This window comes from Leucoraja erinacea, chromosome 2 (genome assembly GCF_028641065.1).
Source record: "Leucoraja erinacea ecotype New England chromosome 2, Leri_hhj_1, whole genome shotgun sequence".
In the NCBI taxonomy this organism is placed as follows: domain Eukaryota; kingdom Metazoa; phylum Chordata; class Chondrichthyes; order Rajiformes; family Rajidae; genus Leucoraja; species Leucoraja erinaceus.
In genome coordinates this window covers 6433436-6455356 of record NC_073378.1, presented here as the reverse complement: position 1 = coordinate 6455356, position 21921 = coordinate 6433436, and the positions used below count along the sequence as shown (strand labels likewise).

Here is a 21921-nt window from a genome sequence, read left to right as displayed (position 1 = left end):
TTTTATTGTGGAATGCTCAAAATCAATGCAATTCTAGCCCATATTCTCAATTTACTGTTCACAGTACTCACAGATCAAAGGTTCAGCTGGCACCCATTCTCTTTCAAAGTTTCAAAATATGATGCATTCCAAACCTTTGACAGGAAATTGCAACCTTATGAGGCACTCCCATTTTTAGTTTTCAAATTCAGCTTCCCAATATGTTGAACATTGAACACTGCTTCAATGTTTTAAAATATAAAAAAAATGTCTTTGTTCCTGAATAAGCACAATGTTAACCTGGATTATTTTCACCTCACAGAGAATGTTCTTCCATGCACTCAGATTGAGACATTTCTGGGCAATATGCCACACAGCAGCAGTTCTCAAACCAAAGTTATCGATAGGTGATATCCCTCACTTGTACAATGCATATTTACCTTAATTTCCTTCTTTTTCGGCTCCTCGTTGTTTTCCGCCTCCTCGTGTTCCCTGACTCCCTGAGTGAGATTGGTATAGTTCGCCAATCTGTTAAGCAGGGAGGAGACCATTGGATTCCTATCCATTTCCTCCTGTTGAGTAAAATCAGGAAAATATTCATGTTATATTTGTCCTAAATAAACAATATATGAGGAGACGACGCATGAAGCACTATTACCTCGATGTGATTGACTTTTAACTGTTTTTTGAATGGCTGATAAAACCTCGTGCTAGTTTTCAAAAGATCAAGGCTAAAACCTCATGGCCTCATATTAGCACAACAAACACTAGCCTTGCAATCTGTGAATGAATAATAGCTAGCTAGCTAGCTGGTATCCATCTATCTATACACAACTAAAGCTCTGATCTTAAACATAGAAACATAGAAACATAGAAATTAGGTGCAGGAGTAGGCCATTCGGCCTTTCGAGCCTGCACCGCCATTCAATATGATCATGGCTGATCATCCAACTCAGTATCCCGTACCTGCCTTCTCTCCATACCCTCTGATCCCCTTGGCCACAAGGGCCACATCTAACTCCCTCTTAAATATAGCCAATGAACTGGCCTCAACTACCCTCTGTGGCAGAGAGTTCCAGAGATTCACCACTCTCTGTGTGAAAAAAGTTCTCCTCATCTCGGTTCTAAAGGATTTCCCCCTTATCCTTAAGCTGTGACCCCTTGTCCTGGACTTCCCCAACATCGGGAACAATCTTCCTGCATCTAGCCTGTCCAACCCCTTAAGAATTTTGTAAGTTTATATAAGATCCCCTCTCAATCTCCTAAATTCTAGAGAGCATAAACCAAGTCTATCCAGTCTTTCTTCATAAGACAGTCCTGACATCCCAGGAATCAGTCTGGTGAACCTTCTCTACACTCCCTCTATGGCAATAATGTCCTTCCTCAGATTTGGAGACCAAAACTGCACGCTTGTTATTTTTCTGGTTTATATAACCCATCCCCCCCCCCCCCCCCTCACATACCCACCCCCACCCCTCTACACACCCCCACCCTCACACACACACACCCCCACCCTCACACACACACCCCCCCACCCCCACACACACCCCCCCCCCCACATACACCCACCAATGACTCTCTGTACTGCACAGGCTTCTAGTTAAATAATTTCAGGCCTTTTAAAGTTTTTAAAGTCCTTAGCCTCACTTTCAAATTGGTCAACTCCATAATTTTATAACCTTTCAATTTCACTGCAGTCCTCCAAATATGGCCTCTTATGGACCATTGGTACCCCCTGAAGAATGGTCCAACTCAAAATGTCACCTACCCATGTTCTCCAGAGATGCTGCCTGACCCTGCTGAGTTACTCCAGCATTTAATGACTTCCATTAGCACCTCCAGCTGCCTCTGCCACCAACTCTAAAATCCCCCTGTTAGCTTTCCTCCCATTTGTGCTGCTTAAACCAACATCTTTCGGTCCTAGTTTGTCCTGACATGGACTGTTTTCACAACAAATCTCTCTGTTCATGCTGCAGTAAAGCATCTTAAAATGTTCTATTACCTAAAATTTACAAATTCAATTCTTGTACATTCAAGATCCATGCAACAAATGAAAAGTTACCTCAAAAAGTGCCAGGTTTTTCCCTTCGTACAGGATTCCTTTGTCAATGTCGGTGCTGTTGATAAAAGGACTGCTTTCCTTCGGAACTCCATCTCCTATTTAAATAACACATAGAACCATCAGTGTTTGAAGTATTATTATGTTGAACAGAACAACGTCAGTAACCTTTACTGTGATTCACTCATATCCCATTTTTTACTTGATAGGGTATGTGTGGTTGATTGTTACCATCCCACTATGTGGGTAAAGAGAGAGGATAGGGGAGGCATTGGTTAGAGGGGGTAGCAAGGAGCAAGCAATGAGAGAGGAGTGAAAAAAAGGAAGAGCATCAAAACATTATTTAACCATCCTGAAAGCTGTCCTTGTATATTTATCACTCACACAGCATTTTTTTTTAGACATTTATCTCATTGTATCTTTTTTTGAATGAATAAGTTTATTGGCCAAGTATATACACATACAAGGAATTTGCCTTGGTGCTACGTTCGCAAGTAACAACACGACCTACAGTAAACCATTAAGAATAAAACATTATAGTTTAAACATGTGAATAAATTTAAATACCAGAGCAAAAGGAGGCTACAGACTTTTGGTTATTGATAAGAGCTACTGCTCGTGGGAAAAAAAGCTGTTTTTATGTCTGGCTGTGGCGGCTTTGACGGCCCGGAGTCGCCTTCCAGAGGGAAGTGATTCAAAGAGTTTGTGGCCAGGGTGAGAGGGGTCAGAGATGATCTTGCCAATGTGGCTTTTTTGATTGTGGTGTCGATGGTGACCCCCCATTGAAGGTCCTTGGAGATGATGGTTCCAAATTTGATGCTATGCTTCTCCACTTTAAAACTGTTACTCAAGGGCCTGTCCCACTGTACGAGAGCTAATTCAAGAGTTCTCCCGAGTTTCCTCTGATTCAAACTAAGAGAATTACGGGAATAGCCGCTCGTAGGTACTCGGGGCTCTCGTGGACATTTTTAAACATGTTGAAAAATCTTCACGAGTCTTCACGAGCTTACCGCGTTTCCTGAGGACCTGCCGTTAGCGTTACGAGCCGCTAAGAGACATCCCGAGCTCCGACGTACCCGCTACGTACATTCTACGTGCTTACCACAAGTTTGATTTGATTTTTAAGCTCTTGAATCACCTCATACAGTGGGACAGGCCCTTAATATTCAACAATTCACTGTTGATTCAGAAGTATCTTGACACAACCAGAGGAACATGAAAATGGCTACATAAATGAATCCAAACACATTCAAAGCTGGTGCCATTATTGCCATTCCATGTGACTACAATTTAAAAAGTAATTAACTAATTATCAAATTGGAATACTGAAGGAAGTAAAACATTCTATTATTATTATCTTTAAATGAAGGTCTATAGTCAAATGTGGTGTCAGAAAACCTTTTTGGTTGTCTCTTTAAATTAGTACATTATATTACTAAACATTCAAATTGATTCTCATTCTGCAACCAAAATAATTCTCATTCTTTGTCGATTAAGGAAAATGAGATCCCTGAGAAAAAGTCAATGGTATGTCTCTAAAACTGTACAAGCAATAGCAACAAAGCAGAAATTAAAAAATCTAAAGCATATGTGTCTTTTTACAATACTGCACCCAAAAATGTGACAAATGGGGTCAAATATCACATTCCTTCAAAAAAGTTGACAAGCACTTTATTGGGTTCATGACTAACATAGTATCAACAACAAAATATAAGAAAAGATAGCATACTGATGGCAAGTTTCTGAAAATGGCATTGGAATACACAAATACATTTTGTGTAATGGTTGTTGCATGGTGTCCACCAGTGACGTTGATGGCACAGTAAGTGCACGTATTTAGACAATAGACAATGGATAATAGGTGCCAGCAACTCACTCGCTCACTCACCGCTGGCGTGGTGCTCCGGGCGTGGAGACACCGTATTGTGGCCGGGGGGGGGAAGTAGCTCGGGTGGCTGCAAATGGCCATCGGGACCGAACAGCAGAACCGGTCGCCACCTCAGCGCCTTCTGCCGGCCCACCGACGGTGTCCTTCGGCACAGGCGCAACCGGTGGAGGTGGTGGTTGGCGGATAGCTACTGGACGGAAGGCTGGCTGCTCCATCCCAGGCTCTCTCTCTATCTCTCTCTCTCTCTCTCTCTACTTGCTCCGGGGCAGGCGACCTGGGTGTTGCAGGCAGCTCCGGGGCAGGCGAACTGCAGCCCTTACCGGGGACGCGAGGAATCAGCGAACTGAAGCCAGTCCCGGGGACGCAAGGGATCAGGGAACTGCAGCCGGTACCAGGGGCACACAGGCGATGTTGCAGACCCCTGGACTAAACCAAACCATTGATCCTGTCCCGCCATCCTTTTTTCAAAATTTAGCAAATTAAATTGGGGGTGCATCTTCGACGCAGGTGGGTCTTGATTGCCAGGAAATACGGTAGGCTAATTGGCTTGGTGCATGTGTAAATTGTCCATGGTGTGTGTAGGATAGCGTTAATGTGCGGGGATCGCTGTTCGTTGCGGATTTGATGGGCCGAAGGGCCGGTTTCCGAGCTGCACATCTAAACTAAACTAAATAATCAATTAGATTAAAACAAAACCTCCCAGCCAAGCACCAAGATACATTCTGGTCATTTATTTTGCTTATTGGGCCTAAATGTTGGAACTAAATGATGAGCGTTTGATGGCACTGCACCTGTACTCACTGCAGTACTCTGGGGGGGTCTTATTGAAACGTATCAAATAGTGAAAGTCTTGGTTAATGGATGTGGAGGGGATGTTTCCACTAGAGGGAGAGTCTAGGACTAGAGGTCTTAGCCTCAGAATTAGAGGACATTCTTTTAGGAAGGAGATGAGAAGGAATTTATTTAGGCAGAGGATGGTGAATCTGTGGAATTCATTGTCACAGAAGGATGCGGAGGCTAAGTCAATGGATATGTTTAAGGCAGAGGTAGATAAGATGCTTGATTAGTACGGCTATCAAGGGTTATGGGGAGAAGGCAGGAGAATGGGGTTAGGCAGGCGAAATAGATCAGCCATGATTGAATGGTGGAGGAGACCTGATGGGCCAAATGGCCTAATTCTGCTATTATCACATGACCTTCTGTTAAATGTTGTCCACATTTTTTGTTTTGCAACTGTAAATAAACTTCAAAAATATGCAAAAGGACGCAAAGTGCTGGAGCAACTCAGCAGGTCAGGCAGCATCTCTGTAGAGCATGGATAGGTGGTCTTTTAAGTCAAGACTTTCTTCAGACATTGGTTGTGAAATAACATGCTGAAATTAGCAGAGTAACTGCAGAAATTCAAGCTCCTTTTGGTTTTTAAAATAAATAAACGTATTGGATTTCCATACAAATAAACATTATTTCTGTTTATGAAATAACCCCTCCACATATTATGCACAAAGGCATCCCTGGAGCTCAGGGTAGATTTGATTGTTTTGTTGACTCTGGTTATGGGGGATTTCTAGGTCATTAGTTTGCAGTATCAGCCGGAGGCAAGGAATGTTCTCAACGACCTACAGTTGATTTTGATTCAACAATACCCAGCCTTTAATATTCTTATTTTCAATAGGCTTCAATGGCCCAAGTCTTCAATCTCAAAGTTCTTCCTGTCCTTAAAACCCTCTGACTTTCTGACTTTCACACTCTTTCAATTATATCCTTTTTTAACAAACCCATTAATCACTGCATCATTAGGATCCCAGATACACAGCAATAAAACACAAATGGATGAGTATAGATTAAACCACTTATAACCATATAACAATTACAGCACGGAAACAGGCCATCTCGGCCCTACAAGTCCGTGCTGAACAACCTTTTTCCCTTAGTCCCACCTGCCTGCACTCATACCATAACCCTCCATTCCCTTCTCATCCATATGCCTATCCAATTTATTTTTAAATGATACCAACGAACCTGCCTCCACCACTTCCACTGGAAGCTCATTCCACACCGCTACCACTCTCTGAGTAAAGAAGTTCCCCCTCATGTTACCCCTAAACTTCTGTCCCTTAATTCTGAAGTCACGTCCTCTTGTTTGAATCTTCCCTATTCTCAAAGGGAAAAGCTTGTCCACATCAACTCTGTCTATCCCTCTCATCATTTTAAAGACCTCTATCAGGTCCCCCCTTAACCTTCTGCGCTCCAGAGAATAAAGACCTAACTTATTCAACCTATCTCTGTAACTTCCCTGCTCCCGGTCTGTAGCCTTGTACATCACAGCTTCTCAAGTACCTTTCCAAATGTCTTTTAAATTGGGGCGGGTTACCTCCACAGCCCTTTCAGGCAGTTCCAGACACTCGTTACTCTTTGGATGAATTATTGTTTTGAACCCTAATATAATTTAATGTTCCCTAGTGTTGACTTCTCAACTAAGGGAAATAACCCCAAAGACTTTTTCTAATGTTATGCACCTTGATTAAGTATCCTTTCAGAACTTTCTTGGTTCCAAAATACACAATCCTAGAATTGCCAACATATCTAAATATCTCCAGGTCTCGTCATCATCTTTGAATCACTTTTGTTGGTGGTGAAAGAATGTCATAATGGTGCAAGGTTGTTCTGTGGCATTATCAAGACAATAGAAAAAAAGTACCAGCTAAAAAAGAGTTAATGGCTATATCAGGTTATTCATATTAGAAAGCCATTGTTACACCAGGATCAGGCACAAGCTGGCATTCAACCTCTCAACCCTGCTCTGCCTTTATTTGCTTAAGATTGATAAACACCTCAACTCTGTTTATAGCCTTTCTTCCATTGTTACTTGGAGCCTTAAACAACATAATATTTTAGTTTTGAAGATCTCAATTTTAGCAGCTACTAGACTAAGGGGGAGAGGGGGTGTGGGGGGGGATTTATGGGGGGGGGGGGGGGGGGGTGGGGAGGGGGGTGTGGGGGGGGGGTGAGAGGGGGTGTGTGGGGGGGGGAGGGGTGGGGAGGGGAGGGGAGGTGTGAGGGCGGGGGGGTGGGGGGGGGGGGGTGGGGGGCTGTGGTTGTGGGGGAACCTTCAAAACCTTCATACTATTTCACCGATCGGAACAAAACTTATTTGGCTTGCAGCAGAGGAGAATGGTAAAGTGGCAAAAAAATTGTAGCGCTATAGGGGATCGTTTTTGTGCACATTTAATTACAACGCAGACAGGAAGTGGTCAAGATGAGAGTTTTAGTAATATATAGATAGCCACAAATGTTTATGTAGTGCTTCTAATTGGCTTCAAATATCCTTGCTCTAATTATATTTTGTATTGTTCATGATTCCTCTACCAGAGGAAATAAGCCGTTTCTCTACAACTGTCCACAGGTCCCTTGATTTTAATGAACATAGTTATTGCCAACATCCTAAATTCAAGCAAATGCTAATCAAATTGGCTGAATCAAGTTGTTCTCCCTGCAATGTCAATGGATGTTTCCTAAAACTTAATAATCAAACTAACACATGACTTCAAATTGAATCTGAACAAATGCTCTCTCTTTTACACTTTAAACATCCATTAACCATTGTCAAACACGATTTCTGTCAGAGCATTAACTTTTGTGATTTATTTCACATTAGCCATTTCTCAAAGGGTGCAAGAATGGGACACCTCTGAAAATGTTATTCCTTTCCCAGGAAAGTTCCTGCTCACACCAGATATCCCACTGGTAAATTTGTCCAGATTTAAATGGTTTTACTGGGGGCAAAATATAGACAAGCATCCTATAGCTGCAAAACATCGTCAACCAAACACATTGCCTCATAACTACTAAACTTACAGATTCTAGATTTTGCAGGACATCAACTACAACAATTGTTTCTCTGGATCTAGCCTTCTGCTGCAAAATAGATTTAACAACACAGAATCTGCTCATTCAAATCTCTGACACTTGCACAAGTCTCCTCCTATCTGTCTCCATCCAACCCCATTAGCCGAAAAAGGACATAAAGTGTTGGAGTAACTCAAAGGTCAGTTAGCATCTCTGAAGAGATGTTTCAGGTCGGGACCCTTCTTAGCAAAACTTCCACTCCTTTCCCTCTCATACTTACTTGATAACTTTTCTCTTACATCCATTTATGCTGTTCACCTTTACTTCTCCAACTACTAGTTGTCAATATAAACCTCAATAGCCTAATTGGATCTATTACTGTTCAACTTGAGATGAGAAAAATATTTTTCACACAGAGAGTGGTGAATCTCTGGAACTCTCTGCCACAGAGGGTAGTTGCGGCCAGTTCATTGGCTATATTTAAGAGGGAGTTAGATGTGGCCCTTGTGGCTAAGGGGATCAGAGGGTGTGGAGAGAAGGCAGGTACAGGATACTGAGTTGGATGATCAGCCATGATCATATTGAATGGTGGTGCAGGCTCGAAGGGCCGAACGGCCTACTCCTGCACCTATTTTCTATGTTTCTATACTTATGGTATATGACTATAAAGTTCAGATGTCTTGGAAAACAAGAAAATTGACGCATATTCATCTGAAGGCTCGTGTATAAATTACACATCTGCAGTAATGGCTGCACATTGTGCACTACTGCCGAATTAGCTTATAAAATGTAATTTCAGAAATCTTTAATGAAACCACATTTTGGAAGCACGGAACAAAAAGTACAATTGTTACCATACATACCAACCTGGACAACATTTTCCACATCCAACCTATTGAACTAAAGTCAGAACTGCAACTGAACTAGAGCAACTCATGCAGCCTGTTGGATTTGTCAACTTTCCATCTGGCCTCCATGTGCCTCTTTACTATTCCCACATCGGTCAAGGTCAGCCTAGAACATGCTTGATGACTGAACATGAACAACCATTTAAATTCAGAGAATTTCCAAGATTAACAAAAGCTCTGATTATGGAATGTTTCATTGCTGTACTAAATGGTTAGGACCTTAACTGTATAAGAAATAGAAACAGGAGAAGGCCATTTGGGCTTTGCCATTCAATAGGATTATGGTTCATCTTTTACCTCTGCAACACTTTCCGGAACTAATCCCAAATTATTTAATTCTCCTAGCAACCAAAGATTAATCAATCTCAGCCCTGTATGCTCAGTGACTAAGCATCCAGGGGACCGTGCCTTTGCTGTGTCGGCACCCAAATTATGGAACGATCTGCCTCTCCACATTAAACAGGCCTCTTCTCTGTCTGTTTTTAAATCACTTCTAAAAACCCATCTCTTCTCCGTGGCCTTTGATACCCAGTAAGATGTCGACTTTATTTATTTACTTCATTTAATTTCTTTTTTGATTGCTTTTATTCCGTGGCTATTACTTTTACTCATGGTTTATGTCTTTTAATTTATTGTTGTATTCCGTATGTAATTTTTGCGCTTTATGTGAGCTATTATGTTATGTTATGTTATGCTGTCTGTTTATGATGGTTTGTTTATTCTTCTGTACAGCACTTTGGTCAACATTGGTTGTCTTAAAGTGCTTAACAAATAAAGTTGGATTGGATTGGATCCACTGTCTTCTTTCAAGGGAAATTCCAAAGTTTCACTATTATATGGGTTAAGAAATGTTGTCTCATTGCAGTCCAGAATGTGTAACAATTTATTTAATGATTGTAACCCATGAGTACAGCCAAAGAAAATACCAACTCTGTACCTACTCCATCAAGCTCTGTATGATTTTGACAGATCACTGCTCCGTTGATGGAAGGGTGACCCATCAGATTCAATTTTCCTCATTGAATGGTTATAAATCATTTTGTATCTTTGCTAATAAATCAGATTTTTTTTTTTGCCTATTTAAGTTATACTCTTAAGTTACTGCAAAGGCCACTAAATCAAAGTTCATCAGACTGTCATGATTTGGTGGTAAAGTGGTATTAACAACAAACACCATTCAATAGGGCTTGGAGAAAGGATGCAATATGGCTGAGGCAGAGACTAAACAAAAATCAATAGGAAACGCTATTCCTATTTTGAATGTAATCACTATTGGAATGAAAATTAAGATTGGAAACACACTGGCATTTGAAAGTAAATTAATTCAAGCCACGATAACAAATGTAAAATCTATACAAGTGTAATGGAAAGCAGTCAATTACTTACTAAATAATGGATCCACTTAGAGACCAAAGATTTAGTTTAGTTTATTATCACATATACTGAGATACTGTGAGAAGCTTGATCGCTATGCTATCCTGTCAAATTATAATATACACGAGTACACTGTTCTTTTAGAACTGCACCCAGAAAGTCATCGCGTTCCAGCACTATCTTGCAACTTCCAAATCCCAAATCTCTGAAAAGATCCACCGTGGGCCAAAGGAGATGTGCAATTTATTATCTCCTCACATTAAAGCCTGGAGTCCTGGATCTATGAGGATGGGCCAGTGTGGCGCTGATGCCTCCTTCCAAAAGCCACTGCATGCAGCTGCCACAAGTTATTCTTCATATACTTGCTCACCCTGCTGCTGTATGCCCTCCCAAGCTGCCACCACCGAAACCAAACCCCACCACCACTGCAGCCATGCCATCTGTTGCCTCCAGCAGCTGCCCGTCTGCTTCCCTGCGCCAAAGCCACCATCTCCCACTTCCAAAGCTTTTGGGCGCTTACTGAGGGAGGCGATTTGGTGGACCATTCACTGCCACCAACTTTCTCCATCACCTTCCACTTCCTCCATCTTGTTCTATTGCAGGTACACAAAAATGCTGGAGAAACTCAGCGGGTGCAGCAGCATCTATGGAGCGAAGGAGATAGGCAAGGTTTCGGGCCGAAACCCTTCTTCAGACTTGTTCTATTGCACTAGCATTTATATGCCCAGCTTACAAGCACATTACCGCCAGTCAAGAGGCTTTGAAATGTAATCACTGTTGCAATTCAATTCAATTCAATTTATTTGTCATTTGGACCCCTTGAGGTCCAAACGAAATGCCGTTTCTGCAGCCATACATTACAAACAAATAGACCCAAGACACAACATAATTTACATAAACATCCATCACATTGCTGTGATGGAAGGCCAAAAAAACTTGTCTCTCCACTGCACTACCCCCCCCCCCCCCCCCCCGATGTCAGAGTCAAAGTCAAAGCCCCCGGCTGGCAATGGCGATTGTCCCGCGGCCATTAAAGCCATGCCAGGTGGTGCGAGGTCGCACACCGGGTCTAGTTGTTAGAGCCCCCGGCGTGCGCTCGCAGAGTCCCGCGGCCATTCCAAGCCGCGCGGGGTGGTGATGTCAGGCCCCGCTCCAGGAGCTCTTCGACCCCGCAACTCGGGCGGGAGAAGTCGCCGTTGCGAGAGCCCTGAAAAGCGGTCTCCCTCCAGGGACCCGCGGGCTCCCGGTGCCGCCGTCCGCCAGACCCGCAGTTGCAGCCTCCGAATCTCCGGAGGTCGGGCCGCAGCAGCGCTCCACCACCGCTCCACCCGCTCTGGACTCGGCCAGCTCCGCGACGGTGAGGTGAGTAGTCGGCACCAGAGCCCCCGGTCTTCTCCTGTTGGAGGCCGCTCCTCGTTGCAGCCCCAACAATAACGGAGACCCGACAAAGAAAAGGTCGGGTCTCCCCTGCAGGGAGAGATTAAAAGTTACCCCCTCCCTCCCACCCCACCCCCACACACATACCCCAACAAAAAATAACAAAAACTACATAAAAACATAAGACAAAAAATAATAAAACGCAGACCGGCTGCAGAGGCCGCTGCTGACGAGAGTCGCGCCGCCTACCGAATTCGGGAAATGTACTGGGTGTCTTGGATCATATAAGCTCTCACAATGTGATAACAAATGATATTTAAAGGTGCTGGAGGAATAAATGTCAGCCAGGACAAACAGATTGTTCCCCTGCTCTTCAAAATAATTGTGAATATCCACTTAACAAGAGCAGAGATGACCTCTGTTTAAAGACTCATCAGGAAGACAATGGCGTAGTGGTAGAGATTCTACCTTACAGCACCAGAGATCCGGGTTTGATCCTCATTACAGGTGCAGGTAGTAAAGAGTTTATACATTTTCCCTGTGACTACACGGGTTTCCGCCAGCTGCTCCGGTTTCCTTCCACGTTCCCAAGCCATACAGTTTGTAGGTTCTGTAAATTGTCCCTAGCGTGTAGGATAGTGCCAGTGTATGGGGTGATCACGGGTTGGCATTGGCTCGTTGGGCCAAAGGGCCTGTTCCCACTCTGTATCTGAAAGTCTAAAGATAACACCGCCCAAAAGAACAGCACCTCCTTAGGGGTGCACTAATACACCAGTGTAATCTTCTCTGCCAAGAATGGTAATAGCCTTTCATAGACACATAGCAACATAGAAAATAGGTGCAGGAGTAGGCCATTCGGCCCTTCGAGCCTGCACTGCCATTCAATATGATCATGGCTGATCATCCAACTCAGTATCCCGTACATGCCTTCTCTCCATACCCCCTGATCCCTTTAGCCACAAGGGCCACATCTAACTCCCTCTTAAATATAGCCAATGAACTGGCCTCAACTACCTTCTGTGGCAGAGAATGCCACAGATTCACCACTCTCTGTGTGAAAAATGTTTTCCTCATCTCGGTCCTAAAAGATTTCCCCCTTATCCTTAAATTGTGACCCCTTGTTCTGGACTTCCCCAACATCAGGAACAATCTTCCTGCATCTAGCCTGTCCAACCCCTTAAGAATTTTGTACGTTTCTATAAGATCCCCCCTCAATCTTCTAAATTCTAGCGAGTACAAACCGAGTCTATCCAGTCTTTCTTTATATGAAAGTCCTGACATCCCAGGAATCAGTCTGGTAAACCTTCTCTGTACGCCCTCTATGGCACGAATGTCTTTCCTCAGATTAGGAGACCAAAACTGTACGCAATACTCCAGGTGTGGTCTCACCAAGACCCTGTACAACTGCAGTAGAACCTCCCTGCTCCTCTACTCAAATCCTTTTGCTATGAATGCTAACATACCATTTGCTTTCTTCACTGCCTGCTGCACCTGCATGCCTACTTTTAATGAATGGTGTACCATGACACCCAGGTCTCGTTGCATCTCCCCTTTTCCTAATCGGCCACCATTCAGATAATAGTCTACTTTCCTGCTTTTGCCAGCAAAGTGGATAACCTCACATTTATCCACATTATACTGCATCTGCCAGGCATTTGCCCACTCACCCAGCTTATCCAAGTCACCTTGCAGCCTCCGAGCATCCTCCTCACAGCTAACACTGCCCCCCAGCTCAGTGTCATCCGTAAACTTGGAGATGTTGCATTCAATTCCCTCATCCAGATCATTAATATATATTGTAAATAGCTGGGGTCCCAGCACTTCATAACAAGGACAGAGTCCCCCTTGTCCTCACCTTCCACCCATCAGCCGTCACATACAGCATATAATTCTTCAACATTTTCGCCACCTCCAACGGGATCCCACTACTGGCCACATCTACCCATCTCCACCCCTTTCTGCTTTCAGCAGAAACCGTTCCCTCCGAAACTCCCTGGTCAACTCGTCCCTTCCCACCCAAACCACCCCCTCCCCAGGTACTTTTCCCTGCAACCGCAGGAGATGCAACACATGGCCCTTTACCTCCCCCCTCGACTGCGTCCAAGGACACAAACAGTCTTTCTAGGTGAGGCAGAGGTTCACTTGCACCTCCTCCAACCTCATCTACTATATCCGCTGTTCCAGGTGTCAACTTCTCCACATCGGCGAGACCAGGCGCAGGCTCAGCGATCCTTTCGCTGAACACTTCCGCTCAGTCCGTCTTAACCTGCCTGATCTCCCGGTGGCTCTGCACTTCAATTCCACCTCCCATTCCCAATCTGACCTTTCTGTCCTGGGCCTCCTCCATTTTGTTGCATTAATTAAAATGGGTTAATCATCAAAAATAAGAATTAAATTGGAGCTAAGGTAGACAAAAATGCTGGTGAAACTCAGCAGGTGCAGCAGCATCTATGGAGCGAAGGAAATAGGCAACGTTTCAGCCCATTGCCTATTTCCTTTGCTCCATAGATGCTGCTGCACCTGCTGAGATTCTCCAGCATTTTTGTCTACCTTAGATTTTCCAGCATATGCAGTTCCTTCTTAAACATTAAATCGGAGCTAGTTCACCGCCTGTGGGAAAGTGAAATTTAACAAATCTTAGGAAAATTAAAGCAATTTTCAGTGATTCTTCAGGTACATCGATGTTATATTTTCTAAGTAATACTTAAGGATTTTTAAAAATTGCTAGTTCATTCTGCTAATGAATGACAATTCATTCAAAGAGCCATCTTGAACAAATTTATACAGTCAGAACTGGCAGAAATTCCAGACCAATGTCCTTTAATTGAATGAGAGTAGTAAAAGGTGGCTTTTTATAATAAATGGAAAAACTATTACATTAAAACCGACATGCATTTTGCATATTTGGCTTATTATACCAAAGGGAAAGATAAATAGCTAAAGTCAGATAAATAACGCAACACCCAATTCCTTTTAAATTTAAGAGCAAATGACTCATGACAAGTGGAGCAGCAATATATCAGGGGCAGATAAGCAAGGAACATGGAATGCTTTTGATCTTTTTTCATACTGAAGGTGTAAACTTAAACCAAGTTTGTGAATTCCTACCACACCTCATCTAGATTATTCTGGTTGACAGTAATATCTGTTCCACAAAATAGTGGAGACTCCTGACATCTGCACTGGCTCATTTATGTACAAAGCTCCTCCCAAAATAAAAGATTTGGTTTGAATGTAGTCAATGAAGTTTCACAAACCTGTCCCGCTGAGTTACTCCAGATTTTTGTGTCTATTTTCACAAGTCTATATGCAGTCTCACGAACCTACAGGCCCTTTACATACTGGGACATCTCGCCTGTAAATGTGCATCCTTCACTTCAAGCCTTCGCGCTTACTCTGTTGCAGCTTGTGTTCAGGTTTGTTGCCAGAACAACAGATAGCACTAAATCCTTGAAGCTTCCACGATTTATCAATCCTTGCTCTCCACATTCCCGACTCAGATTAATGTTCCAAAGGTATACAGCCTGGCATCCATTGTAAGCCATGGCTCGGTCAAAAACGCTCTCTCTTGAGGCCAAAGGTTGTGATCCTCAAGTCTTCCCTCCTGAGATTTGACGAGAAAAACTAATCCAGGCATAAACTTCAAAACAGTTTGTAGCAGATCCTACTGATACAGATCCCATATCTTATATCCTAAATTCTGACCCGCTGAGTTACAGCGAATCATTTTGTGCCATTTTTTTTTACAAACCAGTTCCTGGTGTCTTCAATGTGTTTAATTTTACCGGTCAATATACCAACATTCCCTGATCAAATTTCTGGAATTCTATATCTACCAGCAACTTGAATATAAAATTCAAGAAAATTTTGAATAATGATTCAAAATGAAGGTTCAATATTACCTTAAAGATAATAAAGATGCACAACATATGACAGCCTTGCTTGTCACACCAGCATTCTATGAATAAATAATTTTCTTTTAAAAAGACAAATGAGTTGGGAACAATCAGAATACACAAGGGGCCTACAATGCATGATAAATCAAAACAACACAGGACTTACAAAAGCATCCTACCCTTTGGGAGTTTGGCCATCCACCTGGTTGCAAATGGCATGCAGTTTGGTGAGGTCTCAGTTTGAAAAGAAAGCTAATGCTGATGCCCTTACTAAAACAAAATGAAAGAGAACTGTATATATTTGTTTAATCACTCGGCCACAAGCATGGAATCCATCCACAAGGACGCTTAAAACAAAGAACATAAGAAAGCCTAGAAAACTATGAGGAAAGCCAACGTTAAGAACCAAAGTCCGTGAAAGCACAACTGTGCAACACCGCGGGATCATTCGCAAATTCTCACTCTCTCACCGGTCGAACAAATATTGAGATGTAATTCACAGGAGTAAAACGCTGAATTTCAACGTCCATTTCACACAAAGAATTTTACTAGAGTGGAATCAATTAAAAATGTTGACACTGAATCAGTTAGTGATATATTTCAATCTACGAAAAGATTGGTCGAGGGGGTAGTGTCAGAGAACATCATAGAGAAGGAAATAAAGAATGGTGAGCAGACAAGTTTAAGGAACTAATTCTTGAGCTTATGGTCTTTGCAGCTGTGATGAGCCAATGATGAGTAACTAAATTCAGGGAAGATCAAAAGTCCAGAGAACATTGAAATATATATATATATAACTGCAGTAGAATACAAAGGGGGTCCAGAGATTACAAAGAGAGAAAGGAATTAGACAATAATAAGATACAAAAACAAGACAGAATTTTGAAATTAAAACATTACTTATTTCAAAGTGGTGATATGGTTAAACTATTTATTGTCAGTGAACTCAACTAAATAGTTAAGAAATAGCACTTTAGCCAATAGCATTTTATCTTCCAAGCAGTCTTGTAAATATTAGTCCTCCTTTTGCAGCAATCTCAGCATCCACCTCTAATGATAAAAATATCCCACAGGATATCTAGGGCGAGGCAGCTGCTACAGTGTGCACAGGGACAAGCGATTGCTGATGTAGACACATGAAACTGGCACAATGAGAAATGCTTTAAGCATCCCCATGATGAAATGGTTCCCGTGGTTTTAATTTTTACTAGATGAAGGGGGACCCGCAGCTGTACTCCAGGCTCCAGCTCTAGCTCCGGGCTCCAGCTGCAGGCTCCAGAGTGAGGCCGGGGAGGGAGAGAGTCTTCAGCTATGATCTTTGGTCTTAGTCCACGGCCCACCCTGCCCCTTTTAGTGCGTCCCTTTTAAATAACGGGCAGCAGAGAATGGCCGAGCGACGTCACTCGCAGCGCGTGAAACACAACGCACAGACCCATTGTAACGTCAGCACGTTATCAGGCAAAGCCAGCCGGTTTATTTTCAACGTTTCTTCAGACTTTTGAACATTTTGATTAATAACTTGAGAAATAATGCATGAATTTTTCAGATGAGGCAATTTCGGAGTCCACGGGATAAATCTCTACCAGAATATGTAAAAAATTGACTCATTGGGCGGGCTCACTGCCCGCCCGTTGTGTCCCAGCATCACACGGGAGGGCTGGTGTCCCAACGCAATATTCCACCTCTCCACCAATTCCAATATTGGTGGCCAGTAAGGGGGGGGGGGGGGGGCTTTATGGAGTGCTAGTATGGGTGTTGTGGGCTGAAGGGACTGGTTTGCAGAGGGCTAGTATGGACTGTGGGCCGAATGGATTCTTGGGCTTGCGGCTCAGTCACTCAAGCCTGTTGTGCTGGCAGTTCACGATGTCAGGACTGTCTTATGAAGAAAGACTGGATAGACTTGGTTTATACTCTCTAGAATTTAGAAGACTGAGAGGGGATCTTACAGAAACTTACAACATTCTTAAGGGGTTAGACAGGCTAGATGCAGGAAGATTGTTCCCGATGTTGGGGAAGTCCAGGACAAGGGGTCACAGCTTAAGGATAAGGGGGAAATCCTTTAAAACCGAGATGAGAAGAACTTTTTTTCACACAGAGAGTGGTGAATCTCTGGAACTCTCTGCCGCAGAGGGTAGTTGAGGCCAGTTCATTGGCTATATTTAAGAGGGAGTTAGATGTGGCCGTTGTGGCTATGGGGATCAGAGGGTATGGAGAGAAGGCAGGTACGGGATACTGAGTTGGATGATCAGCCATGATCATATTGAATGGCGGTGCAGGCTCAAAGGGCCGAATGGCCTACTCCTGCACCTAATTTCTATGTTTCTATGTTTCTATCTATACTGAACTAAAGAAAACACGGTCTCAAAAGGGGAAAGATGTTCAGTAGAAAATATAATTTTTGATACTTGAAGCTCAAGCAAATAAGTCGTTCTTCCAAAGCTCAGAGGCCTGGATCAATACTTTGTCTTTGCTGCCTCTACACGAGTCCTTTGATTGCATTGTAAACCACATAATGCAAACATTTTCCCATAGTAAGGCCGTGACGGCATTGGTAAGGGAAAAATGAAAATATACAAAGCACGAGGTAACAGAAAAAGTGCCTACTCATTGGATGTTTAACAATGGTGCATGTTTAATTAGGGGATTTATAAAAATATTGTGTGGCTGTGTAACCACAGGCATTACACAAGAGGATGGGTCTTACACACCATATCCATAGATAAACCATAAAAGGTTCTCCATCAACCTGCCTCACCAAACCACACTGGCAATAAGATAAATGTCAATACAATTGAGGAATAATCCATTTTCTACATCCACTGCATTCGGTGTTCCCAATGTGGCCACCTTTACATTGGCGAGACCAGGCGTAGACTAAGCGACTGTTTCACCGGACACACACTCGATCCACCAAGGCCTACTGGGTCTCTCGGTTGCTGACCATGTTAACTCCCTTTACTATACTGACACCTCTGCCCTGGGCCTACTCCTTTGCCAGAGTGAGGCCACACAGAGGAACAGCAACTCACAATCCGCTGGGATATCTTACAATCCAATGGAATGAACACCAGATTCTTCAATTCTAGATAACACACCTACAAATATCGCCCTCTCCTCCGCCCAACCTCTTCTCTGTGCCCCATCGGAGGGGCACTCATTTCTCCCTTTCCCCCATTCCCCCCCTTGCTCTGGCTTCACACTTTACCCCTCTTCTATTCAGTCACAGAGATAACACAAGGTAAGACAGTGGAGAATATTCAGGGATATTCTCAAAAGCAAAAATACAACGTAATCATTATTGGGAAATCAAATCAAAATGGAGGAGCCGCATTCACGATGGCATTTCTTGTATCGGTGGCATTTCTTGTATCGGTGGCATGTAGGAACCCAGTGGAATTGACAGAAGGACCACACCTCCCAATTACCTACCCACTGGCCTTGCCAAGCACCTCCTGCTTCACCAATAGTTACATCTGCAGTTTCCTCTGAATCTAATGAACTGGAGATTAAGTCAATCTGTGGGACAGCCTTAGAGAAGAGATCAACACTCCACACACATACACACACAACTTTTTATAATCATCCGAATACAAGATCAAATCCTACCTGTCATACATCAAGTTTATGTATCAAATCCCAATCCAGTCTGATACACAAGCAGAGTCTTTGAATATTTTTAAGGCAGAAATGAACTGACACTTAATAAACTAGAGGATGAAAAGTATGTAGAGGTGAGGTTACAATTGAATCAGCCATGATCTAATTAACAGTATTGAGGGGTCGAGTGGCTTACTCCTGCTTCTAATTAACATGTTCATAGAAACATAGAAATTAGGTGCAGGAGTAGGCCATTCGGCCCTTCGAGCCTGCACCGCCATTCAATATGATCATGGCTGATCATCCAACTCAGTATCCCATCCCTGCCTTCTCTCCATACCCCCTGATCCCTTTAGCCACAAGGCCACATCTAAATCCCTCTTAAATATAGCCAATGAACTGGCCTCAACTACCTTCTGTGGCAGAGAATTCCAGAGATTCACCACTCTCTGTGTAAAAAATATTTTACTCATCTCAGTCCTAAAATATTTCCCCTTTATCTTTAAACTGAGACCCCTTGTTCTGGACTTTCCCAACATCGGGAACAATCTTCCTTTTAGTATTGAGCGTATAAAGTATATTACTTGACAGGGAGTCAATTGGTCCAATTTCTGATTGCTATTCTTCCTTTAGAGTCAGAGTCAAAGAGCTGTACGGCATAACATTTGTCCTTGACAAACCAAGTTGGTATACTGGGCTAGTCCCACATACCTGTATTTGTCCATAGCCCTCCAGGTCCTTCCGATCCATATATCTGTCCAAATGCCTTTTACAATTAGGAATTTCAGTTCATTCCAACTTATTTTATTCTTGCATCAAAGTAAAAAGTAAATAGTCTAAAATTATGTACATGTGCATCTGCTTCAATGCACCTAATCCTCCTCAGAAAAGGTTTTCACCTTGTTCACAAGTTAGGCCTTAAACAACATTCAGACTAAGATTATTATAAATACATTTGCAGACAGAGAATCCTTCTATAATGCTACCACATTCTCTTCTTCAAAGCTATGCATATTTGGCATCTATTGAGCTGTAATTCAGCCCGTTCAGATGCTCTCAGTATTAGACTGGAATATCAACCCAGATTATGTGCTCAAATATCTAGAAATAGAATAACGCATGACCTTCAATTCTGAAACAAATCTGAGTAATGTTATTTTCCCCATCTTAAAGTTCACCATAGCAGAGGGGAGGTTTTGTTTTTATTCATATCTACATAAAAATATTTTTAAAAAGTAGAAAGCCAAAGGTGCACATGCCCTTTAAATATCAAACCATTGTTAGGAAAGATTGAACAGGCCGAGATTCTTCATGCTTGAAAAGGACGAAATAATCACTCGACAGAGTTTGTACATAGGTTCAAGGGTTTCATCTTGTGATGATCTTCAAAAACCACAAGCTGCATGTCATAACCAGAGCTTTTCAGCACAGAAACAATTATTTTGGCCCAACTTGTCCATGTTGAACAAGTTGCCTAACCAAGCTAGTCCCAATTAGATTCAGAATTATACACCAATGAAGCAGACACTTCGACCCAACTCGTCCATGCCGACCAAGATGGTTCCATTTATCTACGCCTGACCCATATCCCTCCAAACCTTTCCTATCCATGTTGTTATTCAACAGGCCTCAACGACATCGCTGGCAACTCGTTCCATTAACCCATCATCCTCTCGATAAAATTGCCCCTCAGGTTCCCATAAAAAATTTCCATCAACTTATTAAAAATAAATTGGATAGTTATATGGATGGGAAGGGAATGGAGGGTTATGGTCTGACCGCAGGTATATGGGACTAGGGGAGATTATGTGTTCAGCACGGACTAGAAGGGTCGAGATGGCCTGTTTCCGTGCTGTAATTGTTATATGGTTAACTTAAGCCAAAGGCCCTGAATTCTTGACTCTCCTACCATAGGAAAATGACTCTGTCTGTGCATTCACCCCATCAATTCCCCTCATGATTTTGTACACTTCCATAAGATCACCCCTTATCCACTTGTGCTCCAAAGAATAAAGAATAAAGTCCTGGCTTGACCAATCTCTCCCAATACCTCATGCCCTCAAGACCCAACAACATCTTTGCACTTTGCCCGACACATCTCTCCAAACCTCTCCGATCCACATACCTATCTAAGTATTTTTAACTGTTGTAATTGTACCTGCTTCAACCACTTCTACCACTTCTGCCAGGCAACTGTTCCATGTATGCGTCACCCTCAGTGTGAGAACATTTCTGGATGCATTTGCATGATTCACTGAAAGTGGCTGTTCAGGTGGACAGGTGTGAAGAAGTCATTTGGCACATTTGCCTCATTGGGAATGGTACTGAATACAAATGTTGGGACACCATGATGCCCCTATACTAGTCTTTGGTGAAACCTCACTTGGAGTACTATGTGCAGTTCTGGTATCCAGCCCCAGCCTTCACATGTTGAACCTACAATGGGCGGTGAACACAGCCCCAGCCATCACATGCTCGCCACTTCCTTCCATCCATTTTTTCCAGAGGTGGCACGCACACCCCCATCCACATTAACGGGACGGAGGTGGAACGTGTTTCTAGCTTCATGTTCCTGGGAGTCAACATCTCCGATGACCTCTCTTGGACCCACAATAGGGTTTTTTTTGTTTTCATTTTAGTAACCCAGCACACCATGAGTCATAGGTCTCCAGTATGAAAAAACAACGTTCCACCATCACCCTTGACTTCCTGCCATGAAGCCAATTCTCTATCCAGTCAGCTAACTCTCCCGGAATCCCACACGATCTAACCTTCCAGAGCAGCCTACCATGCAGAACCTTGTCAAATACTTTACTGAAGTCCATATAGACTCCGTCTACAGCTTTGCCCTCATCAACCTTTTTGGTTACTTCACATAACTCAATCCAATTTGTAAGACATGATCTTCCCTGTACAAAATCTTGCTAACTATCCCTATCAGTCCCAGTCTATCCAAATGAAGAAGGTCCATCTGTCTCCTCAGATCCTGGTGAACTT

General features: G+C 42.9%; 1 protein-coding gene across 4 annotated transcripts in view; it reads right to left on the bottom strand.

The window, feature by feature from the left end:
- LOC129706782 (solute carrier family 12 member 7-like) overlaps window positions 1–21921 on the bottom strand; it is a 286498-nt gene that overhangs the window by 125365 nt on the left and 139212 nt on the right. For all 4 annotated transcript variants that reach the window (XM_055651265.1, XM_055651281.1, XM_055651273.1 and 1 more), the window contains exons 2-3: window positions 2042–2136; window positions 420–551 (exon numbers count right to left, since the gene is read on the bottom strand). In XM_055651265.1, the coding sequence (XP_055507240.1) occupies window positions 420–551; window positions 2042–2136 (227 nt within the window). The remainder of the gene's footprint in view (window positions 1–419; window positions 552–2041; window positions 2137–21921) is intronic.